Source organism: Odocoileus virginianus, chromosome 8 (genome assembly GCF_023699985.2).
Source record: "Odocoileus virginianus isolate 20LAN1187 ecotype Illinois chromosome 8, Ovbor_1.2, whole genome shotgun sequence".
NCBI lineage: Eukaryota > Metazoa > Chordata > Mammalia > Artiodactyla > Cervidae > Odocoileus > Odocoileus virginianus.
Genome location: NC_069681.1, coordinates 14,153,860 through 14,176,171, shown reverse-complemented (window position 1 = coordinate 14,176,171; position 22,312 = coordinate 14,153,860). Strand labels below are relative to the sequence as shown.

Here is a 22,312-nt window from a genome sequence, read left to right as displayed (position 1 = left end):
TGCTCAGATCACCAGCATTCTGATTAAAAGCAACTTTCCTGAGTGTTTGACTGATGAACAGCCAGACCTGATTTAGTAACAGGTCATTTTTTGAACTGTTAGCTTGAAAGACCCTGATGCTGGGAAAGACTGAAGGCAGGCGGAGAAGGGGAACAACAGAGGATGAGATGGTTGGATGGCATCACCAACTCGATGGACAGGAGTTTGGGTAAACTCCAGGAGTCGGTGATGGACAGGGAGGCCTGGCGTGCTGTGGTCCATGGGGTCGCAAAGAGTCGGGCACAACTGAGTGACTGAACTGAACTGAGCTTGTCATTTTTTTAGGTTTCTGCTTAAATAACATCTCTTCAGACTTTCCTCTCTTTACTCAGGTAGGATTTTCATCCTCAATTACATGTTGGGAGTGTCCCACACAGTTTTCTTTATAACACTTACTACAATATGTGACTCCCCCCACCCAGTTTTATTGAGTATCGTATGAGTTTATGGTGGACAGCACAATGCTTTGATTTACATATTGTGAAATGACACAATAGGTTCGGCTAACACCCATCTTCTCATATAGGCACAATAAAATGAAAAAAGAATTCTCCTTGTGAACATTTAGGATTTACTCTTTACTTTCCTACCTACCACACAGCAGTTATTAGCAATTGGCACTCATCATTTACCTCTACAAAGATTAGATCAGGTGCTGCTGCAGCTGCTGACCTTCAACACCCCCTGGAAAAGTTCAGGGTGAAGAGCAGAAATGAGGCACTCTGCTCTGGGAAAAACTGGCAGAACAGGTCTTCAGATAGTTATTTTCAGGAGCTGGATTTACGAACCCAATTCTTGTATCTCCTCTTATCTAGAAAAGCACAAAAATACTTCATGGTTTTTTCCTTCATCCTCCACTGCTGCTCGTGACTGGAAGCAACCTTCATGAGACTTGCAGAAACCTGCTGCAAAAATATGTGCTTTAGTTGCATGTACTCCCCCATCACCAAAAGCACATATTTACTGACATTTCCCACAACCTTATTGGAGCAGTTTCTCAGAGCTATCTGAAATACTGTCTCCCGGGTTATAGTCCTCATGTTGCCCCAAATAAAACTTAACTCAAGTTATGCATTTTTTTTTAAGTCAACCTCATCATGTGCACTTTTTTTTTCTTACTTTTTAAATGACATCTTCTGCTGTCCTACTTATCACAAGGCAGGGAGTCTGGGTTACGTACCTGTGAACACTCTGTAGTGACCAGCACAGAACCTTCTTTCATGGACAAGAGTACGAATGTCTGGTTCACCACTGTGTTCTTAGCACCTAGAATACACCAGGGTATTTAACAAATGTTTACTGAATGAACAAGTGCAATATTTCCTAAAGAAATACTATAGGGAAACGATCTGAAAATTCAAGGGCTCTCTTTACTTGATACTCTACATCCAGATTCCTATCACTTAATGCTTAGATTTTGTATTTCCAAGTATCTCCTTTGGTCACTTCCCCAGTTAAGGAAGAGAGAAATCCTGAGTCCTGTCTCCCTAGTAGTTCAGTTTCTGACACTATGTAATACAAAATTAGAGCTTAAAACCAAAAAGCTCATTTCTCCCTGGGATTATAAAAGAATATACCCTTTCTGAAAGAATTTGAAAAGTAGAAAAGGCAAACAAAACAAAACGAAAAAACCCCTCAAAACAAAAAGCAAAACCCACAGAATCTCATAATCAACAACCCAGGAAAAACCCAAAACTGTCATATAATCTTCCAATATGCAGAACAATGAAATATTGGTTATAAAGCTAGTGTCAGCCCCTCTTGTGCCATGGTGCTCTTAAGGGCATTTCCAAATTGTCTATCTTATGTTTTTAAATAAATGGTTAATTTTTTATTTAAGGCTGAGCTATGTGGCATGAGGAATATTATTTTCCCAATGGGGCTCAAACCAATGCCCCTTGCTTTGGGAGTATGAGTCTTAACCACTGAACTGCCAGGGAAGTCCCAAATAGTTAATATATGCAGTTATATTGGGATAATGAAAATCTGGTGAGTGAGTTGGATAGAAAGACTTTACCCCCACAATGATCTGACTGGCTAGAATAAATCTTTATAGGACATTCTCTTTAAAAACAATGCCTGCTTCAGATAAGCTAATTAACATTAAAACAAATAAAGCAAAAATAAAAGGCCACAACTTCTCAGATATAGATGCATCTTTATTCATACATAAAAAATAACACCTCAGAAATTCTTCTTTTCTAAAAAGTTTTTTAATCATAACGTCAAAATGAAAAGACTGAAAGACAGTGTATAGCTTTTAAATTTTGTACACACTATAGTCACAGTAAATATTTAAGCTGCAAAAAAATATACCTCTCCAATAACAGGAAATGCATGACCTTCTGGAACTGTAGACTAAACTTACATGATGGTTTCAGAAGTCAAAAACTAAAAAAAAAAAAAAAAAAATTAACATTCTCAAGTAGAAGACTTGGCATTGCTGTTATTTGGGTGACTCCTTTCTAGCTACCTCCCCCATGTTGATTCTTCCTCTTAGGTATACAGCTCAGCAGAGAATTTCTTTTCCCTAATAATACCTATCATTGCCATGGAAAACAGGGAAGAGAAGCGATATGGGCTGCTGTAAATAGTCTAAAAACTATCTCCCATGATCATATGTTTCTAAGTGATAATGTTAACATTATCCACCCTATATAAGAGACAAAAAGTACCAGGATGTTTCAGGATCAAATAATTTATATATGATGACTGATTATCTCTTCTGGAGCATGTAGGCCTCGGTACCATGCAAAGCTCAACCTTACTTCTAAAAAATATCATTACTTCAAAGAACCATAAAACGTTCAAGTGATAAATGTCAAGAAGCTGCTACATCCAAACAAGATAAAAACTTCTTAGTAAAACTGTAGCTTTTCTTTTTCTTTGGGCATAGGGATTAATTTATGATATTTTTCCCGATACAAAAAAAGTTACCTGATGAGACAACTTTATTATGGGTGTAGCTGCCACCTCTCACCTTTTGTTCCCTCTGTCAATTCTCCCACTTGCTAGAGCCATTGATTTACTGGTAATGTTGGTATTATTTGAAGCATCAAAATCTGAGATGACAATTTAGAGAGTGGAACAAAAATCGTATAATTTCAGGGACAATGAACTTAAAATATCACCTTCACCAAACAGTAAAAAACGTTAAAAGTGTCTGCTTTACTCTTTGAACTTGAGTTGTTCTTTTTTCTTCTTTATTTTTAGGTTTCAAAAGAGGTCACAGTTATACAAAATCGGGCCAAGAAGTAAAGAAAATTAAAAAGTTCTTAGAAAATGCCAACAATCCCAATTTTCTGCCAGATGGAGCAGAGACTTGATTTTTCAGGCCTTGGGCAGCTTTGAAGAGGGGAGGAGACGAAATGAAGACCACTTTTCCATCTTGTGCAAACAGCTGTTTTGTTCTTTTATTGTCAGTGTTGTTATATTGGGCTTAGTGTTTCCACAGGGCAAAAAACCTCTGGTTTGGCACCACATTTTGTAAAACTGTCCTCAGGGTGGCGTGAAAGAGCAATAGACCTGCAGTACCAGTGATGTGGTCACTTGTGGAAAGTATCAGTATTTCCTCTCTGTTGGTGAGGTTGCAGACATTCCAAGCATGATGGGAGAAACAGTAAATACTTACTATAGGCATATCCCTCTCTATCTTACGGTGAGGAAAGCAAAGCAAAAATAAGTATTCAAAGACCACATTTTTATCTTAAAAATACCAAAAGTTTCTCAAAAAAATATATATGTATTAGAATTTACATGAGGATGAGGACCTAGAAAGCATCTCATCAGAAGAAAAAAAATTATAACAAAATCAGTGAAAGTAATAGATACTCTTCTACAAAGTTCTGTGTTCAGAAAATATCACCCACTAAAAATGACCTTCAGTCAAAAGGTAGCTCTGTTCAATTCTGCTTAGACTAGGAACTTCTTCAATTTGCTTAGGAGAAAAAAATTCATCTTTTAAACAGTAACACTCTTGAGTGGATTACTCTTATGGAAGGTATCACTGTAGTTCTATAGTCAGAAGAAGAAAAATCTGGCCCACAATCTGACTGAACAATTTACTCAATTTTCATGAGGCCTAAATGAACTAGGACTCAGAATCTTTTCCCATTAAAACCATGTGCATCATCAGAACTAGAACACAGAACTAGCAGAACAATTGGGGCTAATCTGTAAGAAAGTATAACTTCCAGAATTTGAATTTAGGCTTAACTGTTGAGAATTTTCTATTTAACATCTTCAGAGGCAGTGCTTGAAGCATCACAGGCTTACCATCCTCCATCATGGTGGCTTTGATTAGTTTCCATTTTTATATCTGGGGAATATGAGCTTGATTTTTAAAAAAAAAGTTATTCATGGTTGATTGCAAAGATCTGTCCACAATGAATCAGCTAAAACATGTTACATATAAATGAGCCAAGTCAGATCATCCTGAGGCAGTTTAAAGATTTACAAAGCTTCGGTGAAGAACACAGAGACCAGGTCTCAGACTTCACACCACTAATAGTTAATGGTGTGACCTCTGAAGGCATCCTCTAGGCTTACTTACTAAAGTTGGAAAAATCAAAATGGTTTTTCTTTAGCACATGCACAGGTCCCTCTTTGTGACACCAATCAACCAACCAAAAAACCCAAACCACAAAGAAAAAGCTCTGACAGACCAAACAAGCAAACTGCTAACAAAATAGAAAAAACCTTCACACCCTCTGTTTTCAAGTAAATGTTGTCTGTTCACTGACTGCAGTTTAGAGGGAAACCAGAACAGCTTCAAATTCATGGATGCACTGGAAGGGATTCCCACTCAGTTTCTCAGGGCAGGCTGGTGATATCTGATGGGGGTTCGGGCTGTGGGAGAGACGCCCTCGATCGGCCTGAGCAGATCTCATGGAGCACTTGTGAGGGTAGGTGGGAGGATCCTAAAAATGATTATTTGAAGAAAAGCCCACATGTCCTCAGAAGCCAAAGACACATAAATAAAATTCTCCTCTAAAAAGACACACCGGTTTTATGTTTTCATGTGATTTTAAAGGACGCACAGAACAAGGTAATAAATCTTTTTGGTTTTTTAGACCAAAGTCATCCTCTAATCTTAAGAAACTCAAAAGAAAGGAATAAAGGTGGAGGGACAGAAAAAAAGGGTATTCTTCAACTCTTCTTCATTGCACAGGGAAATCCCCCTGAAGTAAGAATAAGAAAATTCAGTAAGTCAGAAAATAATTCTCATCTCAACAGTATTTTCCCTTAAAGCCACACTTTAATACTGCTGTAGGCTTCATCCAATTAAAAATCACAAAGATTTTAAGAAGCAACCTTAGCTTTTATGCAATCACCATTATGAACCCTTGTCAGTTTGGGCTATGCATGGGTGATGTAATGGTTTTGAACCTTAACTTACACAGAACCTTTTAAAAGCAATGAATATCTTCTCTGATCTTATTTAATAACCTAAGAAATCTCATTCTTTAATAAAGCATGCATATTTACCCAAGCTTCAAATCACACTTTTCTTTCCCGTTTCTCACAAATGAAAAGCTTTTATTTCAGCATTCTGAATAGTAATGCCCTGTTAGGTTATTATCAGGACAAGTCTACTTTCCCAGGATAACATATTTTTTATTCCACAAGGCTGAATTTTCAAAATTCAGTTATTTAGAAAAAAAATTTGCAGGTTTATAATCTACTTTATTATAAAAGGGATTCAATTTTTATAGTTATAGGTAATAGTATTTAGAAAAAAAGTTCAAAATTTATCAATATGAAAATATACCTTACTGATAGATACTTACTTATAAAAACATATTGCCTTTGCCATGTGAAAACCTGCTGTTTAGTTCTCTAGATTTCTTTATCAAGGCTTTTTTCTGAGCTTCATCAAATCGATGAACTTTGAGATCTGTATCACGGTCAAATGGTATTCTCTCTTGGGGCTTATTTTTATCTTCAGCAGCTTTATTCTTTAATTTTTTATGATGAATGTCCATAAGAGATTCTGACCTTTTTGATTCCTGGGGAGAGCAAGACGGCAGAAATAAAAATCTTAGTTTGGATAGGTCATTGGCAGAATATAATAATCATGAAACAAAAAATGAAGTAGTAATGGTGAACATTAAGGAGGGCTATTTACAAACCCCAATTGTTTCTCTTCTTTAAAAAAAAAAATTATTATTTTTATTTATTTGGCTGTGCTGGGTATTAGTTGTGGCATGTGGGGTCTAGTTCCCCGATCAGGGATTGAAGCCAGGCCCGCTGCATGGGGAGCATGAAGCCTCAGCCCCGGCACCACCAGGGAAGTCCCTTTCTTTTTTAATACTTAAAAAAAAATTATTTATTTTTGGCTGCGCTGGGTTTTCTTCACTGCACGAGGACTTTCTCCAGTTGCGGCGAGTGGGGGCTACTCCCGACTCGCAGCGTGAGGGCGTCTCACTGAAGTGGCCTCTGCTGTTGCAGATCACCGGCTCCAGCATACGGGCTGCAGGAGTTGTGGCTCTCGGCTCTGGAGCTTGGGTTCAGCAGCAGAGGCTTAAGCGCTCTGCGGCTCGCAGCATCTTCCTGGGCCAAGGACTGAACCCATGTCCTCTGCATTGGCAGGTGGATTCTTAACCCCTGGACCACCAAGGAAGTCCCTCAATGGTTTTTCCAAATCCAAGACAGCATCTCTGAAGAAAATATGTATCAGAGGCAAATTCAATTCAACCAAAATAAAGGTATCTATGAACTCATGCCACATGATCAAAAAAGAAAAAGATGGACATGAAACTAATGTTTAAATAACCATCATGCAAAGCATCGTATGATGAGTCAGTGTTAATGGGAGAGAAAGGAGCAATTACTTTCTCTCTTGGGAGCCTGATTAAAGCTTCATGGATGTGCTGGTCCACGAAGTCTTTCTGGGTGGAATGGAAAAGATAGGCACCACCAGGCTGAAGTGAAAGCACGCTCAAAGCAGAAAAACAACAGCACAGAGATGACAAAATCCAAGGCTGGTGCAGGTAAAGTCTGCATGGTCCTGGCATAGGCTGTGTGCCAAGAGAATTTCTGTCCCTTTCAGCTTTCCTTATCACCCTCATTTTCTTTCTTTTCAGCTGGGGTAGGTGCTCATATTTTCTTTTTCAAAAAAATTGAAGTACAGCTGATTTACAGTATGATATTAGTTTCACATTTTCAAATATATCTAGGAAGATGAGGTTTGAGCAGAGGCAACTGGTTTTATAAATTAAGAGATTCATCACAGACCTTTCAGTATTAGTTAAAGGACAAGACAGAATAGCCCTGGATTGTAGGAGCAGGGTGTGAGATGCGCGAGTAGGTGCAGGCAGTACAAGACCAGCAGACTCCAACTGCAGTGTGTGTGTGTGTGTGTGTGTGTGTGTGTGTGTCCCTGGGGGCCACACAGAGCGGATTCAGAGTGTGTGTGTGTGTGTGTGTGTGTGTGTGTCCCTGGGGGCCACACAGAGCGGATTCAGAGTGTGTGTGTGTGTGTGTATATGTGTGTGTATCCCTGGGGGCCACACAGAGCGGATTCAGAGTGTGTGTGTATATGTGTGTGTATCCCTGGGGGCCACACAGAGCGGATTCCAAGGGGTATTGAAGGCACGGGGGATTTCAATGTTCTCTACCCATGATTCTCAGCTGCTTCACGTAGCCTCACTTGAAACGGACTCGCCTGATAATGCATCTTGTGAGGATGTCTACCCTTTTATTACAGCCCTTCTCCATTTAATGAAGGACAGGCCTTTCGGAATCTTATTAGAGAACACTGTCTTGGGGAGCAAGGCTCCAGAGCATCAAATTACAACACTGGCAATACTGGTATGAACGAAGGTTCTAATCAAGGAACTGTAAACCCAGGAGGCTTTGTGCTCTTTTGTGTCTCAAACATAATTTCTCTTAAAAGAGTGTGATATCCTTTTGGAATGGTATTTCTGTTGTTGTTGGAATGTTTCTGAATTCAGATACATTGCAGAATGGGACAATGAAAGACAGGGCAAGTTTTGCTTAACAACCTCATCTCCTCCAGACCCTGTCTCCTGTCAGAGAATGTATTTGAGAGCAAAGACATGAAGAGAGCTCAGTGAAGGCAAAATAACTGGTAAGAAATGTTGAAGGTGGCAGCATCTTATTTCATCAGAAGACAAATTTATGGCACCTACCCACCTACGGTACAATTCAGAAGTGTCATAGAAATGATCATAATCATATTTATTTGAACAGAGAAATGAAGTCAGACATTTTCACAGAAAGTCAGTCTCACTTGTCTGACTTGACAATGAGATCTGACTTTGTCAACTAGGTTGTGGCTGTTATTTCCTATAAATTGAGCTCTAGCTGGATGCTGTAATAGTAAGTATTTATTTAAATTAGCACTATTTCCAACTTCTCAATCCCTCTCATGTAAGTTGGTCATTTCATACATCTTTAGGAAACAAACAGATTTGCAAGTTAAGTGCTTTCTAAACCTTTATTTTTAATGAAATTGGAGGTAAAAAGAATCAAATATTGCTAAGAAAAAATAACCTATCAATACACATAGCATGGAGAAACAGTTAAGAACATACGTGCTGAATTGGGAAAAAGCAGAGTAGCAATGATGGTGTTGACATTTTCAACACGTGTTGATCACAGGCAAGAAATTTATGCCTAAGTTTCTCAGATGTAAAATAATAAATCCTGGTAGTAATAATGTTGAAATATTTGGATGAGGTAGGAATTAGGTCATCTAAGGAATACAAAGGATTTAGTATATCAGAGTACATAAGAATCAGTCAATAAATGTTAAGTATTCAATTTACTGAGTATTTACTATATTGTAATCTGGACAAGATCTAAATTTATAATCAATATGCATTAAATGTTATTATTCCCATTATACAGATTTGGAACATGAGGCTGAGAAATAAACCCTGTTCGGGGGGCTTCAGAGTCAGGGTACTACAGTCCTTCCTCTCCCTGTTCGCCCTGCCCTTCAGTATCCAGTAGGGTGGCAATGCTGCCAGCTTGTACCCTTTGGAAAAAGATGGAAACAGCCCTCAGCTGAGAAGTTACTAAATGTCAAACCATTCGAATTGCAAAAAAAAAAAAAAAAAAGGGGGGATCAATGTGAAAAAAAAATCAAAGTTGAGACAGAGTGAAAGTGGGGAGACATTAATAATAATTTTTTGTTAATAGATCATTCTGAGGTTTAAGTAAATAAATAGAAACTGTTTAAAGAACTGAATGACATCATGATAATGAACTGTGTTCCATTCTTACCCACTGCTTTATGTGAACATGGTTTCCTAACTCTTAACCATAAGACTCTTAACTATAAAAATGAACAAACAAAAGAACATATTTGATGTTGAAATCTGTCTTATTCTAGCAGTAACATTCATCAAAAGACCAGAAAGTAACTGGAAAAAAGGTCTTTCATTAAGATATTAAGTTTACATTTTACTTTTGACATTTAATAATTATCAAAATCTGAGATATGTTTATATTATTTTGATCAACTGAATTTACAACTTAATCCAAAAGGAAAGAAAAGTGTAACCATTTAAAGACTTTAGATATAGGAAATTAAAACCTTTTGGTTTCAATTTATGTGCATAGATTTGCTGAAGTGAAATATGACTTATCAAGTCTAATCACAGAAGACTTTCAAGCGTAAAAGTGAATTCCATTAAGATAAAATTTGTGGCATAAGAGAAATGAAATTAAGTATTCAAGGAGAAAAAAGGATGAAATAAAATTTCCAACTGTTAAGGAAGAGCTTGTTCATACATATTTTTAAAGGATATTAATAGATAATAAGTTGCTAAGGCATTTAGATATCATTTGAAACACTGAAAAGAATAATAAAACAAGCTATAAATTGTATGTCTGCTAACTATCAAAACTTATAATGACATCCAAACTATTTTTGGATGTCCAGGAGAAGTTTTTTGAGGGGATAATACTCTGTAAATACTGAGTAAATATACTTGAAAGACTATCTCTCTCCACTCTTGACTGATTGAAAAGAAAAAGAGACTCCTGAGCCCCATGAGAGATCCAGTGAATCACAACTGCCCACGGTGGATCTCAGGAACCTGTGCTGTTAAAGTCTGCCAGCTTCTCACACAGGTGTCCCGTAAGACAGATGGTTCTGTCCGGTAGTTTGGTATTAACAGATGTGGGAAGAGAATGGATAGCACAGGAGTAGGGTTAATCTGAGGATGGAGAACTATAATGGAGAATAAACATAATTATATGTGTACATATAAATGTAAAACATTTATACTGTAAAATTTAATCTTTTAGTGCAATTTCTCCACATTTTCCCTCCCTTCTTCCACTGAGATAATAATTCACTAATGAGACAATAAGGATGAAGGCAGACAGGCTATCAAGAGTCAGAAGGGAAAGGCTGAAGATTTAAGAAAGAGCTGGAGGAAACAGACAGCAGAGTTTGGAGAAACTGTGAGAAGCTGTAGAAGTCCTGCTTGTCCTTCCTAGAGCTGGCGCTGAGGAAAATGGTCTACACTGATGGGTGAAACTGCAGAAGGTAACAAAAAGTGAACACAAATGGAGGAAAAAAAAATGGTCCGTTTCCACTGACTGATCCCCTAAAGTGGTAAACTGAACACCAAGACAGACAGAGGAATACATTAAACCACTAGACTATTATAGTCAAATCACACAATTCAAGTGGACTGTTATGATAAAGGAAATAACTGTGACATCAGTTTGTTTCAGGTGTGCCGTCTACCTCGTTTAGCACTATTTGCACACTGTGACTGATGCAGGGGACCGAACTTATAAGTTAGTAGTAAAAACACCCAGAAGCAGTTAGTTCACAGAAAATCACACCAAAAGCCAACTCATGTGAGATCAGTTTGCCAAACGACCAGTTTGCTGATTTACCAAATTTAATAATTTAACAAAACGTGTATGTTTTATACTAATTTGTAAAAAACTAGGGCAATTAATTTTGAATGTGATAGTTTCTCAGAAGCTTTAGAAAATCCATGCTAAGATTCTAATTGTTTGGTTTTCCTTTTGCCTTCGTGTGCTTAGTCACTCAGTCGGGTCAGACTCTTTTGCCTTCATGATCATATTTTATAAAGATTGCTGAATTTATCAATACTAGGAGGTGGTTCAGTCTGAAAACCATATTAATATTTTTAAAAGTAGGTCTCGTAAGTAACCAAAATTTCACCATAAGACTCAAACCCTAATTTTTTGGAAGCATTTTAAAGTAAATTGCAGACATCACTACATATTCTGTATGTTTACACTGTTTTCTTTTAAAGTAAATTTACATACAATGAAATGTGCAAATCTTAAGACTACATTCACTGAGCTTTACAATTTGAACTCCTAGCAATATGTGGAACGTATTTCCATCACTTCAGGAAGCTCGGCATGTTCCTTTCTCATCCAGCTCCACACTCCCACTCCAACAACTATTCTGATTTTTTCCCACCACAGACACATTTTGCTTATTGTGGAGCTTCATATAAATGGAATCATACAGTGGTTCATGTGTGTGAAATCTTGGGTACGACTCCCTGCACTCAGCATAACGACTTTGAGATTAATTCACAATGTTGCATTTATTTGTAATTTTCCTTTTTATTCCCAAGTAGTATTTCATCATATATACACCCCCTTTCACCCCCCTGCTTACTGGTAGATACCTGGGCTTATCAAAGAAATTAGCTGTTATAAATAAAGCTCCTGTGAAGATTCCTACAGAAGTCTTTTTAAGGCTACTGTGAGTGAAGCACTCTCAAGTCTGTGAAAACTTTGCTAGTCAGCAAAAGTTTTTAATGCTTATAGAACTTTTCATAAACTAATGCACTGGGAACAGAAGGTAATTTTCCTAAACACCTGAATACCTTTCAGGAGCTGAAGGGTTCAGTGGTTTATTTATTCTCTGAGTGAAATATCAGGTTTTTTTGAAATGAGTAAAAGACAATTACAAAAATAATAATTTGCCCAATGAATCCTGACTGTTTTCAAGTTTAAATTGAACTGTATTTTAGAGTTTCATACTTTTATTTAAATCTTTACATCAAATATTCTAAATTGACTTCTATTTAGAAATGTATGAATTGGTATCTCTAGGAGTTAATAGGGCTCTTACTTTCTGATCATGTGCCACCCATCTCCAGGAACTGAATTTCTGATATATGATTCAAGTAAAAAATGAACTGGGGTGGGATGATTTGGAAGAATGGCATTGAAACATGTATATTATCATATGTGTAACAAATCGCCAGTCCAGGTTTGATGCATGAGACAGGGTGCTCAGGGCTGGTGCACTGGGATGACCCAGAGGGATGGGATGGGGAGGGAGGTGGGAGGGGGGTTCAGGATGGTGACACATGTGCACCCGTGGCGGATTCATGTCAGTGTATGGCAAAACCACTACAATATTGTAAAGTAATTAGCCTCCAATTAAAATAAATAAATTAAAAAATATATATATAACTAAAAAAAAAACTGAAAATATTGAGATGTATTAAAAAAGCCCACAACATGAGGATTATACATATATGTGTGTGTATATATATATATGTACACACAAGAGTATATTTCAGAACAGATGTATAGAAAAAGACTGAGATGAAAAGAAAAACATATAAAAGAAAGAGAAACAAGAAAAAGAGAAAAAAATGAGAAGAGCATTAAAAGATGTAAAAAAAAAAAAAAAGAAAGGTTATGCATTTTATTCTCTGACTTACATTGTATGAGGAGACTTGCTCAGCCAATCTTTTATCCCTTCCTGACAGTATATATTCTTCATCCTTCTTACTGAATGACTTTCTTGCTTCTTGCATCTCCTGAGGAATGAACAGATAACACATTATGGAACCACATTATCAGGAAAAAATGAACAAGAAATACTATTATTTTAATTCAGATTGAGTAACAGGAGACCAGACAAGGCCAGGCCTGTTAATCCTCCTCCCACTAGAAATGTTAATGTTCTTGGCAAGGGATCTGTTAGTCTCCTACTCTAACATTTTCCTGAAAACAACAAAAAGAGCCCACAAAACCTCCATCTAATCAACTAACTGGATTTTATCAAACTCAGAGATGAGTCTGACAAACTGTAATAAAATGCAGAAGAGAAAATAAGGCTTAAGAAGAAATCTTACATTACTGTTTTCAAAACCAGGAAAAGCACTCTTGAGGGAAAAAAATAAAGAGAAAGAAACAAAGGGACATAGAAAACTAAAACTAAAACTATCTTTATTCACAGAAGACATACGAGTGTCAATGTAGAAAACCCCACAGATCTATTAAACAACTCAGCATTAACACGGCTGAAGGGGCTTAGCAGCAGCAGCGGCGGCATTAACAAGCAAGCACAGCAAAGCTGGGGCTTCCCAGGTGGGTCAGTGGTAAGGAATCCGCCTGCTGACGCTGGAGACAGAGGAAATGTGGATTTGATCCCTGGGTCAGGAAGATCCCCTGGATAAGGAAAGGGCAACCCACTCTGTATTCTTGCCTGGAGAATCCCATGGACAGAGGCGCTCAATGGGCTACTGACCATGGGGTCGAAAGAGCTGGACACGACTGAGCACACACAGATGCGGAGCAAAGCTGCAGGATACCAGGCCAACAGACAAAACATAGCAGCGACGAACAATTAGAATTTGAAATTTAAAAAGATATACCATTTACTATAACACACTGATGAAATACTTAAGTAAATTTCCAATAAATTTTAGTTGTTAGAAAAAAAAAATATTCTGGAGAATACAGCCCCAGCCAGGAATGACTAAGGCTCAGACAAAAACTGAAAACTATTTTTCTCAAAGCATGTTTTTATACTGTTGCTATTTCCTTAAGATAAAGTCAAAGAGGACCCCAATTTTTATCTAAATAATGGACTAAAACAACACTGTACTTAATAAAGTATGCTAAAAACCATAACATAGGAGTAGCTCATTTCTTATTTTTCCATAACAATTTCCCCAGAAACAGATTCTTTACTTGTAATATTAAGAGAAAAATGATGTTCTGATAAGATGGAGGTGAAAACCTGACCATCTAAGAGTTAGTAAATCTAGTCAAGACTGGGAGGCAAGATCATAACAGATCTTATTCAATTAGTTTATGCATAACACTTTCATTTCTTTCTAATCTTACTTCATTTAGGCCATGTTGGCATTAGTGGTAGGGAGATGAATGCTGGGGAATCAAATATAAAAAGTAAGACGATAAATTTTAAAAAAAGGGGAAATGATGGAAAAAACATACAAAAAGGATATTTGGAAAGAGAGAAAAAAAGGAAACTTGACTAAGATCTGTTATAAAAATAAAAAATTAGTCATGATCTTTATTAAGGACAGCTCTATGATACTTTCTGTGATAAATTCTACCACAAATATGTCTGCGGTATTACATGCTATGATATAGTACCACATAAGATTTAAGGGGTATTAATAATCCCTTTGTGAGTCTGTTGCAAATATACAACAAAACACTTTTAGCCGTAAAAAGAATGACTGGATCTAAAGAACTCAATCACAGGATCTAAAATCTTAAGTTCAAACAGTACTGGTTACTTTCTCTTCGTTCCATTTTTCTGTGTTATTTTTCTTTGAGGAAGACTTCCTGCATATCTAGCTGCAGGCTAGACATCTACTCACACACAATGAGGAGCAGGAGGTCTGAAAAAAGCACAAATAAAAAGTCCACATAAGGGATTTTCCTGGTGGTCAAGAATCTGCCTTGCAATGCAGGGGACACAGGTTTGATCCCTGGTCAGGGAATTAAGATTCCACAGGCCACAGGGCAGCTGAGCCTGCACGCTACAACTGGAGAGTCTGTGTGCTGCAATGAAAGATTCCACATGCCACAGTGGAAGATTCTCCATGCAGAAACCAAGACCTGAATAAGCCAAATAAATAAATATTAAAAAAAAATCCATGTAAGCAAGGGTATTAAGTTGTCTTTTTGGAGACAATCTTAAAGGCTAAATTATAAAAATGCCAGTAGGTTATTTTTATAAAAGACCAGTTAAGAAAGAGCAGACAGGCATTCCAACACTAGTCATTCACAGTGTGTGGCTCACATCCTTTAATTTTTTAAATGCATTTATTAATTGGAGGATAATTGCTTCACCACATTGTGTTGGTTTCTGTCATATATCAGCATGACACAGCCACAGGTCTACATGTGCCCCCTCCCTCCTGCACCTGCCCCCCCCCCCCCCCAGGTGGTCACAGGGCCCCAGTCTGAGTCCCCTGCGTATAGAGCAAATTCCGACTGGCTCTCTATTTTACACGTGGTAACGTACGTTCCATGCTATGCTCTCCATTTGTCTCACGCTCCCCTTCCCCCACAAGCCTGTTCTGTCTGCGTCTCCACTGCTGCCCTGCAGATGGGTTCATCAGTACCATCTTTCTAGATTCTGTATGCATGTGTTAATACATGATATTAATCTTTCTCTTTCTGACTTACTTCACTGTGTAACAGGCTCTACGTTCATCCACTTCATTAGAACTGACTCAAGTGCATTCCTTTCTACGGCTGAGTAACATTCCATTATATATATGTATTAACACCACAAATTCTGTATCCATTTATCTGTTGATGAACATCTAGGTTACTTCCATGTCTTAGCTATTGTAAACAGTGCTGCAGTGAACACTGCTGTCTTTTTCAATTACGGTTTCCTCAGGGTATATGCCCAGAAGTGAGGCTGTGGGGTATGGCTCACCTCTATACCCCACCTTCTGTCGCCTCTTCTGCCCCCAGGTGTGTTGGTTCATCTCACCTTTCTATTATAACTCTTGGATTTCCTTGAATCTTCAGGGCAAAGGAGAACTTATGGCTTTGCCACATATTCTGCTAAAATGAGGCGTTTTCCACATACCATCCACATTTTAAGAACAACACTATTTCACAACCAATTCTTCATGAAAATCAAAGTGTCTTAAGGAGCTTTTTCTGTCACCTGTGACCAAACATGATGTTTGCCAGAGGAGACATTCAATTTTTGGTTATAGAGTGAAAATAGAAATCTTCATTAATTCTAGGTACTAATGAACAAGACAAACAGAGTTAGGGGTATGGATTAAGTAAGGAACTGTTTAATTTAGAACTGATAAATTATAATCATAAGGCGCCAATTAGTCAAGCATTTAAGATAGCATTCACAACTCAAGGAAATTGGAATCTCTGATGAAGTGAATTTAAGGAGTTAGTACTGGTTGGATTCTTGACAATGGAATATTTCATAATAAGTGTAGAAATCCAAGAAAAGAAAATCTAATAATAATGATATATTTTATGCATAGCTTTTGCTTTTTCTGGTAAATTATTCAATGTATTAAGGAAAGGGCTTTTTTGCCTATCTTGACAGTAATGTGAAGTTTAGTGCAATGGAGCTACTGTTATTTTCAGAGACAGTCACTATCTATCACTTAACTTGCTAGGTTAATCTGTGCCTTGGTTTTTTCCAAGATATTCTGAAAGAAACTTCCATGGAGACAGTATGACGTATAAAGACTGGGGGATTTGGAATCAGAAAGGTCGAGGATGGAATTACTGTTCATCACTTGCCAGCATTAAATTCCAGAAAAAAATGACCTCATAGGGGACATGTCTCCTTTCATAAAATGAGGTTAATAAACTTATGTCTCCAGGTTCTCTTGAGGTTTAATGAGACAAATTTGTTGGGAAACAGTTTCAGTATAAGTGAATACACAGGAAGCAATTGGTGCCGCTTTCTTTTCTTATAACTTTCCTTCAGGGGAAATCTTTTCCCTTTGGAATCATAAGCTAAGAAATTGTACCCTGGAATAATTCTGCTTTCTATTTTTTTCAAAATAGAGCCAACATGACAGAAATACAGGAACGCACAAGCCCTCTCACCTTAGCTTTCCTTTCCCTGTCGGCTGGCGTGTCGGTCCAGACTGATCGGTCTCCAGATTTGCCATCAGCTCTTCTCTTGAAAGTTCTGGGCCCGAGACCAAAGTCTTTCATTTCTGGAGGAAGTTCAGTCATCCAAGACTCTCTCGTAATTGGTTTAGATGAATCCTTTGAGAGAAATAAAAAGTTAAACAAAAAAAAAGTAGCCTGGAAAGTGTGGACATTTATGCATATATGTGTAGAATACCACCTAAGTGACTATGCTTCTCAACTGAGGCAGATGTTAAGAGAAAGAGACATTAAGAGAAAGACAAAGGCCCGTCTAATCAAAGCTGTGGTTTTTTCCAGTAGTCATGTATGGATGTGAGAGTTGGACTATAAAGAAAGCTGAGCGCTGAAGAATTGATGTTTTTGAACTGTGGTGTTGGAGAAGACTCTTGAGAGTCCCTTGGACCGCAAAGAGATCCAACCAGTCCATCCTAAAGGAGATCAGTCCTGAATATTCATTGGAAGGACTGATGTTGAAGCTGAAGCTCCAGTACTATGGCCACCTGATGTGAAGAACTGACTCCTCGGAAAAGACTCTGATGCTGGGAAAGGCTGAAGGCAGAAGCAGAAGGAGAAGAGGATGACAGAGGATGAGATGGTTGGATGGCATCACCGACTCAAAGGACATGAGTTTGAGCAAGCTCTGGGAGTTGGTGATGGACAGGGAAACCTTGCACGCTACAGTCCATGGGGTTGCAAAGATTCCGACATGACTGAGCAACTGAACTGAACTGAAGAGGAAAGGATTTAATAGATGGCTGATTTTTCTTGTCATATATGTTATAAATACTTTCATCTAATTTATTGTTCTTTGGACTTAATGTTATCTTTTGCCATACCATCATTTTTAATTGGGCAAATTTGTCAGTTTTCTCCTTTTATGGCTTCTGAGTTACCCTAGAGGCCAAATTTTTATATACATACACATGAAAAAGGACATTTTTAAAGTGTCTGTTATCAAAACTGAGATTTCTGATCTATCTGGTCAATTTCTCAGAGTAACGTGTACTGTGTATTTGAAACTTACGTCGTCTCCTTTAGTCAGTTTTTCTTTCATTCTCTGGGCCCTCTTTTCAAACTCTGCTGTTACACTGGAGTTAATTGGTCCTTTGGCAGGCATCGGCCCGACAATGTCTTCCTCCTCACTGCTATCCGTTTCCTTCTGAAACAAGACAGGACCTTTAAACCAAGAGTGGAGCGACACAATATAGAAAATGATCCTAAATTACTCAAAATTTAACTGAGACCGATAACCTAGAAACAGAACGAAAGAGCAAGCACTGTGTTACTGGCTAATCACTGAGCACCTTTCCTGTGCCTTTGTCAAGTACCAGAGATCACAAATCCAGGGCATGAGTCTGTCCCGCCTGGTCCCCTGTGTCCATGGCAGAGCTCATTAACTCACTTCAGCTCTATTCCTGATGGACACAGATGTGGCCTCACAATTCCTCTATAATACTCCAGGAAAGTGGTCAGGGAAGACAGAGTTGAAACCATTCTCTTTCCTGGCTCAGAAAGAGCTCTTTGGAAGAAACACATGAATAAGACATTCTTGGAAGCTATATTAGCCTTCATGATTTAGTACAGTCCACTGGAACAGAAATGCTATGCAATACCTTCCAAAATGCTGGTCCAAATGAGTGAATTTGGTGCCCAAATTACTCTAGGGATACAGTATTACTGCAAAAATTGGATTCAAATTATTGTTGGTAAATCATTTTAATAAAGGCTTTCATGTAAGACCCTGTGTTAGATGCTATATACACTAGGGTTTAAAATAGTCCTTGACCTCGAGGAGAGAGAATAAGATAAACAACGATGAACAACAATAAGATGTTTGTACTCCAGCTGTGACAGGTAGTTTCTTCCTCTTATTTTTTCAACTACCAGGATCAGGCGACTTAATTTGTGTTGTTTACACTTTCCCTGTTAACCACTCGATGGTAACTCTCTGGTTTCTTCTCTGAACCTTTATAGCAATTGTTCTCAGCACAAATAACTAGATAATTACATCTTGTCTTGTGGCTGATTCTAAGTCACACTCTCTCTCTCTCTCTCAATAACTGTACTTTGTCTCATTTGAACCTCATAATAAAACCGGGAAATAGCATTATTATTCCTGTCTTCTTTTTGAGGAAACCTAGGTTTAGGGAAATACACTTGGAAAGATTAAACAACTTGTCTGAGGTTATAAAACATGTACCTAAGACTTAAATGTTCTAAGATCAAAGCCAGTATTTTTTCTACTTACACTACAGCAGACTATTATTTCCTTTATTTCAACTGCTAATGATTTAACTTTAAATGTTTTAGCTTTTCTCAACAACAGTAAGCTCGTTGATGGCAAAGACATTATCTTAAACATATTTATAGCCCCCTACAAACATAATACTTGGTGACATAAAACGAGCAGATGTAAAAGATATAATAAACTTTAAAAATTACAAGAAATGTGATATCAATAGAGTGTTGACATTTAGGATGATGGGATAAGCTAATGATATTTACACTTCCTTCTATTTTAGTATATGTCTGCCAAAGCGAGCACACACTTCCTTCTAATAAGAGATAGTTTTATAAAGGTAGAGGCCTGAAATTTGTAGGGACTGTAACAGCTCCAACCAATAACTATTGCTAAGAGAACCCAGTGTTTTGTTAATCCTGGTTGGAATCATGCTCTTTTCAGGAAACTAAAACCTTCTCTAATTTCTGGGGAAAATGCTGATAATTCTAAACCCATCACTTTGGTTTCACTCCTCCTGCCCAACTGATTGGCTTGAGCATGGGCATATGATTCTGCATAGGCCACAAAAATCTGAGGAGAGGTCTATGGGAAACCTGGAGAGGTTTCCCTCCCCCTAAAAAGGGGAACAAGATAGGGTTCATTTCTGTGTCTGGACACTGCCACCTGCATGTGAATCTTAGGACTCTGGCAGGCTTCCTGGTATAAGGAAGGGGTCAGCCTGAGAGGAATTAACATACTGCAAGTGACAGAGAATACATATAAAACTGGGGTCCCGGGTGAGCTCGTGAGGCTATTAAGTTAACCAACAGTGGAATGACCCTATCTCTAGACCTCATCTTAGGTATGAAACACTTTTCCTTAATTTGGGAATACAGATTATAGATCATTCAGGAAGTTAAACAAACAACCCATCTGCTAACTAAGAAGGTGAGACTAAGCTTCACTGTGAGTTGGACTTTCTCTTACTAGCAGCTAAAAGTGCTATAGCTGGTGGCAAGCCAGCCACATAAATATCTGGGGGAGATGTGGAAAGAAGGTACCGAGGCTCAGGGGTAGCAGCCTGCCTGGCATATTTAAGGAGCAAGAAGCCCAGTGTGGTCAGGTCAAAGAAAGAAGAAACCAGGGAGTTAATGGAAGACAGACTGTACAGGGCCCTGTGAGGACTCTGGCTTTTACGCAGAGAGGGGAGCAGCAAAGTAGTTTTCAGCGTGACTGACATGATCTGTCTTTATCTGGGCCACTCTAGTTGCTGTGTTGAGAAAAGGTAGCAACAAGGGCTAAGACATGAAGACCAACAATAACACAGGTGAAATAGGATGCTGGCTCGAGTCAGGGTGGTGGCAGAAGTGGCTGGATTCTGGACGTTTTGGAAGGCGGGGACAGAATTTGTTGTCAGATTGATTTCTGTGACTAAGTGCCTGACACACTTAGGCGTTCTATAATCATTTGTAGGCATTCTATATCATTCATTGAGAGAATGAGCAAATGCTGGAGTTCATGAGTTTAACCACCGAATTCTATTTCCTTCAGTAACCACCTCTGTGGAACTGATGAATTCTCAGTGGAGACGCACAGGAGTCTATGAGTTCACATACAGGAAGGCTCAGCAGAGCAGCAGGCTGAACAGTGATTCAAAGTCCTAAGAACTGGGTTCGGAGTTTTGGCTTTGCTAAGTAGAAACTGTGCTATTTGGAGTAAGTTACCCACTGTCTCTGGCTTTTAGCATCTCTAAGATACAGATCATAATTATTTCATAAGGCTTTGGAGAAGCTGAAAACAGTATCCATATATGGAGAAAATGCATTACAAATTATATTCTTCAAATCTCAGCTATTGTTAAGGATTAGCTCTCTAATAAAGAAAATAGACTTCCTCCTCGATTCCAGAATCACCTGCTCTTTCTTTCCAAAACATCATGTACCCATGAGTGACCCTGTTAAATAATGGTACCAGAACTGGGTGGGACAAAGTTAATTTCAATATTTTATAATAATCATCTCACTATTTAAACATTTCTTAGCTTGCTCTCTTTTGCATCAAATCACAACAATTCTTTAAACTGTTCACCGTATTCTACTTTCCAGGACTTAAAAGCTTCCTTTCAAGGATGAGAAGCATGAATAGGTCACACCCTGTCAACTCATGACTGCCTTGTTATTTTCCTAACAGAATCTCAGGTCTGTGACAGCTTTTGATTTTGCCTACCTATGCTGTAATCCTAAATTAGTATGACTATGACACATCTTACATTACATTTGAGTCAAATGATTATAGTTATTACTATGTAAGGTCTTGGTTTCTTACATCTTGTTCTTTAATAGAAAAATCCCCAAACCTCAGAGTTGAAATATGATGACACTTGTCCTGGATCACTTCTGCTTTTGTCGCTTTTCTGTGTAGATTTAAGAAAACCAGGTGGTAGAGCAGGACCTATCATAGGCCTGAAAAATAAAACGTACCTTTAAAAAGTCAGCTTTCAGTTGACTTTTACTTTTCAGTAAAAGCTCACACAAATAATAAAAAGCCAGATAATAATAACAAATGTGGAAAATGAGAATCTTATTCAGTGTACTATTTTTACTCTGTAACTTAGTATTCATGTATGGACGTGAGAGTTGAACCATAAAGAAGGTTGAGAGCTGACAAATTGATGCTTTTGAACTGTGGTGTTGGAGAAGACTCTTGAGAGTCCCTTGGGCTGCAAGGAGATCCAACCAGTCCATCCTAAAGGAGATCAGTCCTGGGTGTTCACTGGAAGGACTGATGCTGAAGCTGAAACTCCAGTACTTTGGCCATCTCATGTGAAGAGTTGACTCATTGGAAAAGACCCTGATGCTAGGAAAGATAGAAGGCAGGAGGAGAAGAGAGAGACAGAGGACGAGATGGTTGGATGGCATCACTGACTTGATGGACATGAGTTTGAGCAAGCTCCGGGATCGGTGATGGACAGGGAGGCCTGGCGTGCTGCATCCCTGGGGTCGCAAAGAGTCAGACATGACTGAGCCACTGAACAACAAACCTAGCATTTTTTCACCGAGTATCATAAAAAAATTTAATTTCTGCACTTTAATTTTCTATTTATTAATGATTAGATGCTAAACCAGTAATTCTCAACCTTTGTGGCAG

At 38.1% G+C, this 22,312-nt stretch overlaps 1 protein-coding gene across 5 annotated transcripts in view; it reads right to left on the bottom strand.

Moving 5' to 3' along the window:
- Positions 1–587: 587 nt before the first annotated feature.
- Positions 588–22,312, bottom strand: part of GPALPP1 (GPALPP motifs containing 1) — a 33,300-nt gene continuing 11,575 nt past the window's right edge. The window contains exons 4-11 of one of the 5 annotated variants that reach the window (XM_070471196.1): positions 21,522–21,627; positions 17,969–18,103; positions 16,897–17,061; positions 12,750–12,848; positions 5,829–6,047; positions 2,356–5,219; positions 1,220–1,305; positions 588–944 (exon numbers count right to left, since the gene is read on the bottom strand). In XM_070471196.1, coding sequence (XP_070327297.1) covers positions 5,829–6,047; positions 12,750–12,848; positions 16,897–17,061; positions 17,969–18,103; positions 21,522–21,627 — 724 coding nt within the window. In that variant the 3' untranslated portion in view covers positions 588–944; positions 1,220–1,305; positions 2,356–5,219. Of the gene's footprint in view, positions 945–1,219; positions 1,306–2,355; positions 5,220–5,828; positions 6,048–12,749; positions 12,849–16,896; positions 17,062–17,968; positions 18,104–21,521; positions 21,628–22,312 lie in introns of those variants that run through there. The other 4 variants (XM_070471197.1, XM_070471198.1, XM_070471199.1 and 1 more) reach the window with 4 other exon arrangements.